The sequence below is a fragment of the Tachysurus fulvidraco genome, chromosome 22 (assembly GCF_022655615.1).
Source record: "Tachysurus fulvidraco isolate hzauxx_2018 chromosome 22, HZAU_PFXX_2.0, whole genome shotgun sequence".
Taxonomy (NCBI): Eukaryota; Metazoa; Chordata; class Actinopteri; order Siluriformes; family Bagridae; genus Tachysurus; species Tachysurus fulvidraco.
In genome coordinates this window covers 6,309,399-6,322,442 of record NC_062539.1, presented here as the reverse complement: position 1 = coordinate 6,322,442, position 13,044 = coordinate 6,309,399, and the positions used below count along the sequence as shown (strand labels likewise).

Here is a 13,044-nt window from a genome sequence, read left to right as displayed (position 1 = left end):
TTTATGGTTGCCACTGGCAACAGAGGTTCAGTGCGTGTGAAGCCCCAGCTCTGTTCTAAAAGCCTGAGTCTAGATTAAAGACTGAAATACCAAAAGCCAATAATAAACCACGTTGTGCGTGACATGCATGAAATCTAAAGCTGGTGTGTGTTTTCAGGTGACCCAGTGACAAAGGAAAAAGGAAAAGCATCCGGCATCCTTTGTTTGTTGTTTGTTTACTGTGTACAATAATTCACTGATCATTTCCTCCATTAACACCTGAGACAAAACACCATCCTGTAGGTCTTTTATCAGAAGAACCAAAAAACATCTCATTTACATTTCCCTGACAGAAAGAAGTCTTGACATCTCTCACTCCCTCCCTTCTTCTCTCTATCTCCTGCTGTCAGTTTCCAGGCTCACTGTTTGCAGTTTGGCTAGCAGCTTCACAGCCATGGAGAAACCCATATTGCTTTTAGTAGCAGAAGATTCAGCTGAGGGAAAGAGCAATGGAGTGAAAAGGGTTTTGTTTTCATTTTACTTCACTGACTGAGCACCACTGCATGGAGCTTGTTAAGAGATTACTCTCTTATTATTTTTGTTCAAATACTATTTACTATTTTTTACTATGATGTCTTATGAGCAATATGTTGAGTTGGAATGTCCAGACTTATCCATATGGGGATATTGCGGGTGCAGGTTTTCATTCCAACCAAGTAGAAGCCACACATCTGTTGAAAGTTTATTAAAAGTCAATGAAACAGGTGGAATTAGGTGTGGCTCCTGCTGGATCAGAATGAAAAAAGCACCTACACAAACTTTTTGTGAATATGATTCCTGATGTAAAGCCTCATTGATCCAGGCTCCTGGGTCAATCTTGAGATGATCTCAAGAATTTGTTAACTCATATCTCACAGACATGCTGGTAATTCATGCACACCAACAAAAAAAACCCTTGGTTTAGTAGTTGCTATGTAGTTCCTTATATGAAGAAATTTGTTCAGAGTAGTGAAATCAGTACAGCTAAACACAAATGAGTCTAATAGAAGTACACAGGAGTTACTGAGTCCTTAAAGAGGTCAGAGTTGGAGTGACAAAGTGTGTGGGCATATAGGTTTATTTATTTATTTATTTATTTATTTATTTATTTATTTATTTTCATTTAAAAAATTACACTTTATGATATTTTATTTAAACCATTATTTTCTCAGTGGCCAGGCTGATGGTGAAATTTGACATATAATTACAGGGTGAGATTATAATGACAGCAGCGCCCTCTGTTGTGCATTGCAATAATAACAAGAGACAAATAATTAATAGATTAAAAACTTTAGTTTGTCTCCATCTGCTGGTTAAGATAGATAGATAGATAGATAGATAGATAGATAGATAGATAGATAGATAGATAGATAGATAGATAGATAGATAGATAGATAGATAGATAGATAGATAGATAGATAGATAGATAGATAGATAGATAGATAGATAGATAGATAGATAGATAGATGAGCAAACAGCAAATCCTGAATGATTAGTTACTTGGGTGTGAGATTGTTGCATTTGCTTCTGTTAAACCACCATCTTTGGTTTTGATGATAATCAGTTGAGATGGTTGTGCAAATTCACTTAGAAAGTGGTGTAACAAATAATCCTAGAAGGTTGTTTAGCAAATTAGTTTTTATAAAATGGTTAAGTTTAGTGAAAGTAAAAACGTGGTGCCGCAAATTGGGTTGACCGTGGCGGCGTGAATCGGATTATGGCGTAATGTTGCAAGTTGAGTTTGGTTGGTGCCACAAATCGGGTTTGGTTGGTGCCATAAGTTGGGTTTGGTTGGTGCCATAAGTTGGGTTTGGTTGGTGCCACAAATCGGGTTTGGTTGGTGCCATAAGTTGGGTTTGGTTGGTGCCATAAGTTGGGTTTGGTTGGTGCCACAAATCGGGTTTGGTTGGTGCCATAAGTTGGGTTTGGTTGGTGCCACAAATCGGGTTTGGTTGGTGCCATAAGTTGGGTTTGGTTGGTGCTGCAAATCGGGTTGAGTGTTGTGTTGCAAATCGGGTACTGACGTGGATAGCTTGAAGAGCCATGGCACTGCTGTGGATAGTCTCCAAATGGCTCTCTGTATGGTGCGGATCAGATTTAAAGGTGACGTCACAATGCAGGTTATAAGGTGTTTTTAATGCAAATCAGATTGAATGGAGGTGTAGTGTATACTAATAGGTCACTGTTTCAACATCTTGTGTGCTGGAATAAAACTTGTGCTGTTATTGGAAAACAATCAACTTCAGAGGTGTAAATTCCTGTGCAGCTCTATCACACCACACTACTAGATTTTTTTTGGCCTTTCTCACCAACCTTATTCACTATACAGTATATACCTTTGCTTTCTTTACCAGCCAGCTTCTAGCTCCAGTTATTTAAATCCTATAGTTTCCCCCCAAATAACAGATATGTGGTGTTTGTTAAAAAAAATAAAAATTGTTTTATTTGTACTAAGAAGACTAAGGAACTGTACATACATATACACAGTATGTATTTATATACAGTATAAAGGTGCAGCTCGATAAATAAGAACGTTGTGGAAAAGTTTGTTTATTTCAGTCATTCAATTCAAATAGTGAAACTCTTGTATTATATAAATTCAGCACACACAGACTGAAGTAGTTTAAGTCTTTGGTACTTTTAATGGTGATGATTTTGGCTCACATTTAACACATCATAAATATATACTCCAATAAAATTCAGGAAGTCATGAATTAACAGCTTTTGATAGGTAAATAGATAGGTAGATACATTTTTTATATATATATATATATATATATATATATATATATATATATATATATATATATATATATATATATATGAATTTATCAGCAATTCCTAATTCCCAGTGTTTGGATCAGCAATATAACTTTGATCCATCAAATATCTGGACACAGTAATATTTCAGTACTGAAGTGAGGTTTATTGGATTAACAGAAAATGTGCAAAATGCATCAAGACTAAATTAGACAAGTGCATAGATTTGGGCACCTTAACAGAAAAATCATATCAATATTTAGTAGAGCCTCCTTTAGCAGAAATAACAGCCTCAAGTATATAGTTACATTCAGCCCTATAAACTATATACAGTTTATGGCCACTAGATGGCAACAGAGCGCTTAAATTCTAAATACTAGTGCTTTAACCTTAAAAGATCCCATAATAAATCTCTGTCCTCGATTTCATTTTATTTTATGTTGTGTATTTTTGAGAATCCATGCAATCTATTAGAAAACATTTAGTTTTGACCCGAAATGCTTGTTTAATTTTAGTTTTTGTTATATTTTGAATAATTACTAAAGCAAAGGAACTTTGTCAGTAGCAATAAAATTAATGAAAAGAAACGAAGAAAACAGAAATAAAACATGCATTACAAATTAAATCAATTTATTGAAATAAATTCTAATGCAGTGGGTGCATGACTAAAATAATGTTTTAATTTAAATAGGAATTAGTTTTAATATAAGATAATAATTATAAAAATAATATCAATTATAATAATGATGAATTATATTATTAATAATAATGATAATAATGAATTATATTATTAATAATCACAAAACAATACTTTATTATTAATAATAATAACAATAATAATATTACTTTATTAATAATAAATAAATAAATAAATAAATACTAATGGATATTAAAGGTAGGTTTTTGGCTACAAAACAACAACAACAATAATAATAATAATAATAATAATAATAATAATAATAATAATAATAATAATAATGTATATTAAAGGTACGTTTTTGCCTACAAAATAAAATTAATTTCAGTTTCTAATAGGATTAAAAAAATCTAAATGAAACTCGAAAAATAAAATAAAAACTAAAATAAAAAAATTCAGATTAAATCACTACTAATGTAGTCGGTCCCTTGCTGCAAAATACAGTAAAATAAAACACGTGTCAGTTGAAAAGTCTCCTAATGAAGTTGTTGGAATTAAAGGATCGTGTTGCGGAGTCATTTCATGCAGCACTTAAACGGCGGATGTGGCGCGTGCCCGGTGCCTTCCGCTTTCCCACTGCGTTATCGCGCGCGCCGTGTTCCCGTGCGCTCGCGCCTGCAGGCTGGAGGAGTGTCTGTCTCTCTCTCTCTCTCTCTCACTCTCTCTCTCTCTCTCTCTCTCTCGGCTCCTTAATCTCGCCCTTTTATTTCTCTCTGCAACACAAGAACAGCTCCCGGACGGACGGACGGCTTTAAAGCAGAAAGCACTAAAGCCTGAGGTCTCCTCCTCCTCTTCCTCCCCTTGTTTCTCCTCCTCCTCTTCCTTTTCCCGGTTTATTCCTCAGCGATTTTTCACGAGATCCGCAGCCGGTAACGCAGAGAGTTTTTCGGTAAGGGGACTTTACTCGAAACCGAGGCCCCCCCGGCCCCCTCCTCATCCTCCTCCTCCCCCCGTTCCCCTTTCCTGCTTTAGACCCCCGGTGTATTTGACCCTTTTTTTACGGATTGATTCGGAGGGTTTGTGAGGTCCGGACGAGGCCGCGGGGCTTGAGCGCAGGAGTGGGGATGACTTTAGAGTCTATGATGGCTTGCTGCCTGAGCGAAGAGGCGAAAGAGTCGAAACGGATCAACGCCGAAATCGATAAGCAGCTGCGCCGAGACAAGCGGGACGCGAGGCGGGAGTTAAAGCTTCTCCTTCTCGGTGAGTCTGAGCTTCTGTTTTCTGTATGTGTGTGTGTGTGTGTGTGGGTTCATAACCAACCGCCCAACAGGTTTAACCGTTTTCAAGTGGACGGTTAATTTAATAACGGCTCTGCGTTTAAATCAACGGTCGCTTAGAAACGTCAAGTCGTTTCTATCTGTTAGCAACGTCGCTAATACGTTCTCTTCTTTATGAATACGAACGGCGCAGACGTACAGAACCGCTGTATTTCTCCTTCTCCCTCTCTCTTTCCTTCTCTCTATCCCTCCATACTTAACGCCCCCCCATCGCGACACTTGTATGTCGGTTAGTTAGCCTGTTAGCCGCAGTGCTAGCCGATAGCATTGCTAGCTTAGCCTCTGTGTTCCGACCCATACAGGTTGAGAAGGAACCGAAATGTAAATATGTTTGTTTAGGGAATATTTAACTAGCCGTATGACTTTAGACGACTGTATGTTTTCTGACCTAGAGTGAGTTTTATTACTACGACATGACGGTTATTTGAAGTAACCTGTCATATGCTGAGTATTGTTGGTTTTTCTAGCTTTCACAGCCAAGATTAATGCGGTTTGTTTCCATAAAATAGCTCTTGTGTTTTTGAGCTAACATTAAACTGCTAGCACTCGACTTAAAACCTTCCCCATGACTAGGCCTTGTGTGTTGCACAACAGTGATTTTTATGGCCAGCAATGAATCATAACTCTGTTGTGTCGCATTCTAGTCCATTTCTACTGGTTTGTAATGGTTTAACTATCACTGTTAATGGAACCAAGACTGGCTTAAAGAAGTCTTTGTACCACTTCGTAAGTACAAGCAATAAGTTAAGCCTTATTGGGACAGGATCGTTTATTTGGGGGATGTGGGATACTGTACTTATTTCCAGAGCAATTTTTGTCACCTCCAAAAACTCATGGAGTCACTTTTAGGACTCTCTCTCTCTCTCTTTTTTTTTTTTACCTGCATGCACACATCTGGAAGTACACACTCTCTCTCTCTTTCTCTCTCTCTCTCTCTCTCTCTCTCTCTCTCTCAGTTTCTTATTTCTGTAGGTCATTCATTTTATATTTTATGCTGTGTTCTATCTATCTAATCTATCTATCTATCTATCTATGTATCTATCTATCTATCTATCTATCTATGCTGTGTTCTATAACCTATCTGTCTATTTATACACACACACACACAGTTTCTAATTAATTCTACAGGTCATTCATTTTATGCTGTGATCTATCTATCAATCTATCTATCGATCGATCGATCTATCGATCAGTCGAAAAAAGGATTTGTTAGAGAAGCAACACTTTCAAGGGTTTTAGGTAAGTTACTAAATTTGTAGCGTCGTGTGTGTAATGGTCATGTGACCTATTAATGAGCAAGAAAAACCATGCACGTTATACCGATTAGGTGATTATTAGTTGATGGCCGTCTTCTTTCGTTAGAGTTCTCCAAAGAGGATTATTGGTTGTACAGGTGAAAGATATGTCATATACACAGGATACTTTAAAACTCCCATGTCTGTGAGCGTGGTAAGTATGAGGAAGTAATAGCTCAGTGTTTAAGACATTGGACATTATACCAGCATAGGGATTATCAGCAATAAAATGAAATGCACCCAAGACAAGCTTGGAGATTGAGTTTCTCCTACAGTTGTATGAATGCTAATGCATTTGTCTCCAAGTCACATTTGGTAGTTCCTCTCAGCAGGGTACATGTGATCCCTGAATGCCATAAAGCAGCAAAAAGGATGTTTTGGCAATAAACTTTTGCATAGATAGAGCAACAGCCAACATTTGTGGTTGATCTTAATGGCTAGTTTGCATATTGTACACAATACCGAAATCTGAATTCACTCGGAACAGTTTAAACGATTTAAAAGGAAATGATCCAGATATGAAATAATGAAAGTGAAAACAGGGAATTTGTGGTAATGGTTAGTGATTCTTGTGCCTGTGGTGATCTTCAGGCTTTCTGCAATGAAAACACTGATGGGGAAACACTCATGTAGAGGCAACATTTTGGGTGATGTAGTCAGATCTGGAAGGATTCCAATAAAGCAGTTATGAAATCTAGTCAACTTCAATCTTATTAGATTCAGATTAGAAAATGATGTAAAAGTGTGTGCTTTGCGTAACATAACATTGAAAGCCCCGGACATGCACGCTCATGAACGCTGACCAAATTGGTCTGTTGTGATTCCAGTAGCGAGTTTTCCACTCCTCACCATGAATTCGCTAATTTGTCAAATATGGTCAGGTTCCAACACAGTGATACAAACTTCCACAAATTGATCTCAAACAAACGAACAAGTCCATGTCTCATGGGTCTTTACACCATACTGTCACCAGCGAGCACCAAGCATCATGGAGGTTTTGTAAGAACTAGGCTACAGCTACACACAAGACAGTTTGAGGTCATCATTCCACTTCCACACTGTCTCCTAATCGGCAGGGTTTATTTTAAAACGATGGCCGTCTATGGCCACACACCCATGATAGCACTGTGGGTGGAAGAGCTGAAGATCCATTAGAATGTAGGAATGTGCGCTTTATCTAGCCAGGCTTGTATGTTTCGAGATCCGGACATGTTTGTTGTGTGACTTGGACGCTGGAGTAGTGCTATCTGTCTTAGGCACGCTCTGCATTCATTTCCTATTCATTTCCGCCCACCACCACAGAACTGAGGGCATAAAAATTGAGCTGATCATTGTGAAAGGAGTGTGGGGGGGGGGGATAAGTTTGGGAAAGCCATCTAGAGAGATTTCAGCATTAATACAGTGTTATGTGGCAAGAATATGATGATTTTGATATCTGTAGACTTTTGGATGAGATGCAGTGTGTATAGGTTTAACACACTGCTAACACTACAATAGTGCTGTGTTTTTAAAAAAAAAGTTTGTCTACCAAAGTTATTAATATGACTCTTAATTTGACATCTAATTACAAAACATTTCATTCTTATCTTCCATTCGAATTTGGTAACTTTTTCAAACAAACCAAATTGTTACGAAGATATGAACCTGCAATATTTCCGAAAAGTGTATCGTGGGTCTTTTGTAGTTTTAAAGTTTATCATCCAGTGTAATTCACGTTGAATTACAACTTCCTCCTAAGCTCTTTGTAAATTAAATAAACCTGCTTTTTAAGATTGTGTAATTATTCGTCAAAGCAGAACACTAATCAATCAGGACTCGAGGGTTAAACAGCATTAGTCCGATGATTAATATGCGACGGAGTGAATTTAATGTCACCAAGCTCCGTGAGTCAGTACTCAAGAAAAGCTGTGATTCATGCTCGAATTAAATCTCCAGTAAAAACATTTAGCCATCTCACCTGCCGAGTGGAGGTTGAAATGCCCTGCCACATTTTTCACCAAGCTGCTCATAATAAATGTTTAGAAGCGTAGGGAATTTTTTAGCACCTGTTATAGCCTTGTGCGTTCATGTTCTCCAATCTGATTGGTCAGAATATTCCTTCGTCTGATTGTAGTTTTTAAGGACTTCCTGTTTCCAGTTTGCTTTCTTAATTTCAAGGAATGGGGGGGGGGGACAAGATGATAGTCAGTGAGCACATTAACATCTGTATAATCCAAGTGATAAGCAAAGTTATTTTATGGGAATTTCACAACATAGAACTGTTATTGAACAATCCAACGCCATGGCTTGTTTAAGGGTGACATCAAAAGTATAGAACATTACAGACTCAAACTTTTCAAACTACTTTTCTTCTCATTCTCTCCATGTCCTGTTCGTTTTGAGTAACTCAATTATGAGCTTAATAGGATGAGCAAACTCTTAAAGTGGTCAGTATAAACCTGCATAAGTCTTGACAAATCTGGATTATCCACATGCATAATCAGCTTTGTGAGACAGTTCTCTGCTCCGGAGGTGGATGATGATCTATATATCTGTGTATTTGCCTACAGCACTGAGAAAGGGATTATGGGCAAGACTGGTTTGACTGAATAATCCGAAGTAGGTGACTGTGTTGTTTTGTCCAAAATGGTGTTTGGATGCATTGGCAGGTTAATATGTTAAATATAGTAGATTTTAAACAAGTCATAAAAGTCTAAATTCACGTCAGAAATAGAAGTGTAAAGACCTCGAAGGCTTGTAAATTTAATTTGATTAGTTAAAATGATAAAACGTGGCTTGTATCACCTGTATCACCTCAACTGGCATATGATTTCAGTTCAACCGATACACATTTCATCGTTTGCGCTGCGAGAGCCGTCATGTCAACCGACGTGGTTCATCCCCTGGTTCATGGAACCAATGGCAAGAAAAACAGGAAGATAAACGCAAAGCTTGGCTCAGTTTTCAATTGACAAGCGCATCCCAGATCCCAGAGTCACCATAAAATATGGAGCATGGATATTTTAAACTGATTTGGATGTTGATGAAGCATTTTGTTGCTCTGTGCTAAACAGGGAAGCATCAATACTCTAAATATACTGTTTAAGCAGCATGTTCTGGGCTTGGAGTATTTTAAAGAGTCTTTTTGGCATCGTATGTGCCAACAGCAGCTACTTTTAACAGGCAGGTTTCTATGCAAAATACGATAAATATGATGTTAATGTTGGAGATTAAATCACCCAGCATGTTTGGAACTTAAGCCCTGTCTCTGTCTGCTCAGAAAAATGCTATTAAACGATTAAATAACTGCTGATGGTGTAGCGTGTCACAGGGTCAAAACACAGCAGAGATTTGATTTCCCTCAACTGCACCTAATTCAGCTGTTGGAGAACCTGAGCAGAGCGTTAAACTCTCTCAGGTTAACACGGTGGGAAACCAGTTTTTTTTCCCTTTGTTGTTTTAATGCTCAGTAGAGCTAGAATGTATCAAGTACTGAGTGTTGTGTAGAGCTCAGGTTTTACCATTCAGGACAAACACCCATGCTTTCACTTTCAATTCTGAACCTGGTGAAATGCTAGCCGTGCAGCCTAATCCTCAAAACCTGCAGAAAAATCTTAACATATGAACAGATAGAGAGGGGAAAAAGGTTCCCCCGGCCTTCTGCAGCACCCAGAACTATCCCAGTAGAGCCTTAAGACAGTCGAGGTCGTTTGTTCAAACACAGGTTTATAGACTTTGGACTTTTCATTAGGAGGCAATGAAACGCTCGGGCTGCGTTTGCGTCACGCACGTAGTGTTTTCGATGACCGTTGGCCAATCTGGAGCATAATGGGAATCAGAGTTTGTTAGGTGAAGCCGTTCCAGCCGCTTCAGTGGCTGCTTCAGCATCTCTCATTGCTGATCTTCCAACCTGGGAATATGTCTCAAACTCACCTGGCTCTGGCCAGTGGTGTGGATCAAACTTCACCTATTTTCATGAACGTCCTGACAGGAAGGAGTAGCACTGTTGTAGCTATTTCAAATGCCACCTATGTGTAGTACTTTTTTTTTTTTTTTTTTTTTTTTTTTTGAAGGTCTGTTTATGTTGCAGTTTTAAGATTTCTCTTCATTAGAACGATATAGATAACAATATAGGTTGAAACATTGCACCAGCATGACTGTGCCCCTGTACATAAAGCAAGCTCCATGAAAACATTGTTCATCAAGAACTTTGAACACCTTTGGGATGAACTGGAACACCACCTAAATAAACACCAGCTAAATAAACACCAATCCCTATAGCCACACACCAACATCTAGTGGAAAGCCTTCCCAGAAGACTGGAAGTTGTATTAAATATGGTAACAGCAAAGTTGGAACCAACCTCTTGTTAATGTACATGGTTTTGGAATGGGAGCATACAGGTTTGTTATGCGTTAGGGGTCCATATGCTTTTGGCCATATAATGTACCCTGAATTTAAATAAGGTCAGGTTGTCTCAAAGGAAGGAGGGGAGGAAGAGGAGAGACAGATCATGATGTCCTGCACCATGGTCCTGCTTATCAAGCACCAAATTATGACCAGTTTGTAAAAAACAACCAGTGACTAGAAACAAGTGGTGTCTCTTAGTTGCCATGACAACATGACTAACTTAATTTGACCTTGATTAAAATCAGGCATCAACAGAGATGAGGCTTTTAAAGTTTAGTGTTGAACATGAAGAAATCAGCAGTCTGAGCAGGTTACCAGCGTTGCCAGATTTTCTGTTGCTGTAGTAATCAGAAACTTTTGATTTACACACCGATATATTTACACATTTCTTACTGGTGCTCTTGGTCAGGTATAATTTTTATAGTCAAGTCAAGAAGCTTTTCTTGTCACTTCAACCATATATAGCTGTTGCAGTACATGGTGAATTGAGACAACGTTTCTCCAGGATTATGGTGCTACGTAAAACGAAGACAGAGCTATTAGGACTTAGTAAGTAGTCCTAGCCACATAAAGTGCATCTGTACAACCTGGTGCAAACAGTGCAGGACAAAAGACAACAAGACAGTGCAGGACAAGACAGTGCAAACAAAAAATTGACAATACACAAAAAACAGTAAACAGAAACCGTGCCGACCAGTGTAAATACTGTATTTTCAGACAATATTACGTGTACGTCAATACTGGAATGAACAGTGTTATAGTAGCAGTTACCTGCGATATTCTGAAATGTCAGAATGTGCAGATAACAAAAAGCCTGCAGAAAAACAGCATGTAAACAGATTGATGGATATATATTGGAAGGGTGTGTATTTAGTTTACAAGATGGCGTCGCGGCAGTAGCATGCATCGGCCACTTCGGATTCAGTATGAGCAAGGCGCCTAACCTTCATTTGCTTAGTTATATAAAGTGAAATAAAAATGTAAGCCGCTTCGGATAAGCATGTCCGCCAAATGCCGTAAATGTAAATGAAAACCTTATTAAACAATTGTAAAGATATCAAGGATTGATGTGTATTTTATGTTTACGGAAGGAGTCTCCAGTGTCAGAACTTTAACGTGAAAACCTGTACAAAGACACGGGTCAAGAGCTTCAGCTAACGTTCACATCAAACATCAGAATGAAGAGAAAGTGGGTGGGATCTCTGTGACTTTAACCATGCCATGTTGTTGGTACCTGATAAGCTGGTTGGAGTATTTCAGAAGCTGCTGATCTCCTGGGATTTTCACACAACAATCTCTAGAGAGACAGCAGAAAACATGAGTTCCACTTTCATCAGCCATGAACAAGAATCTGATACTATCATGTTCCCTTATACATAACAGTGGGTGTTGTATGATAACCATACTATACCATATTATACTAAAATCACATTTTCTTTCAACATTACCTGAAGCTCTTGGCCTGTATTTGCATAGACATTTTTTTTCTTTTTCTTTCTTTCTTTTTTTTTTTTTTTTACCTTTTTCAGCCAATCGTGTGGCGGCTATGTAATAACCGCACAAGTTAACTGCTACTCCTAATCAAGTGAACAGTGAGTGTGTTTTTAAGTGGAAGAAAAGACAGGACGTAGCTGCTGTAGGAAAATAATCATCTCCAGGATGGTGACGGTGTCTCTGTTCGTCTCAGCACATTATACTTTATTCCATACACACACTGTAATCACCTAAGTCTACTTAATAGACTTGTTAGAATGCTCTGAGGATATTGCTGTCATTCTTTTTCCTTGTAGAATATTTCTTTCTTTTCCCTCACCCTTTTGGGGGGTGTGTGTGTGTGTGTGTGTGTGTGTGTGTGTGTGTGTGTGTGTGTGTGTGCGCGCTCTCCTTGATGAAATGCTTCAAGGTGGCTGAGTGACCCGGGTTGCTCCCCCTGTGGCTGTATAAATAGAACAGGTGCCACTCTTCAGCATCACAGAAAGAGACCTGCAGGGATGGATTAATCTCTCTCTCTCTCTCTCTCTCTCTCTCTCTCCCCTTCCTCTCACCTGTTCTCCTTTTCTCATCTGCTTCTCTCATCTCATTTCGGTTTTATCTTTCTTCTTCATCTTGCCCTTCCTCACTATATTTTCAGCAGCTTGCTCTTGGACACAGTAAATGTGCATCTGTATAAATATGTAGATCGCCATATTTAATGGCACACTTGATTAGATAAGATTAGCCCCCAATCTAAATTTAGGGCACCCCTAGATGCTACAGTGTCTTGTAAAGTGTCTATAAAATGACTGACAGCAGGCACATCTATATACAAGCAAGGGGAAAAAACCCTTCAGTACTAAACTGCTGTGAAGGTCAAGTTTTATAGACCTGACTAACCTTTGACCAAGTCGCAGACTGCTTAATAGCTGCTACTAGCAGTAGTTTCAGATCTTCAGGGGAAAACTGTTATAGATGCAAGGTTTTTATTTGATTATTGCAAAAACCTTTTAATTAGGACTTTTTGGAAAATAATTAATTAATAAATAAGTGGCGAAATATGACGAATGATGTATCGATAGCAGGCAGGGAAAAGACGTCGAGCCACTTTCCTGAACTGATTCGTACCTCGTCT

General features: G+C 38.4%; 1 protein-coding gene across 1 annotated transcript in view; it reads left to right on the top strand.

Annotated features, from left to right (window-relative positions):
• Window positions 1-4,048: 4,048 nt before the first annotated feature.
• gna11b (guanine nucleotide binding protein (G protein), alpha 11b (Gq class)) overlaps window positions 4,049-13,044 on the top strand; it is a 49,139-nt gene continuing 40,143 nt past the window's right edge. Inside the window, exon 1 of the mRNA XM_027150535.2 lies at window positions 4,049-4,675. Coding sequence (XP_027006336.1) covers window positions 4,540-4,675 — 136 coding nt within the window. The 5' untranslated portion in view covers window positions 4,049-4,539. The remainder of the gene's footprint in view (window positions 4,676-13,044) is intronic.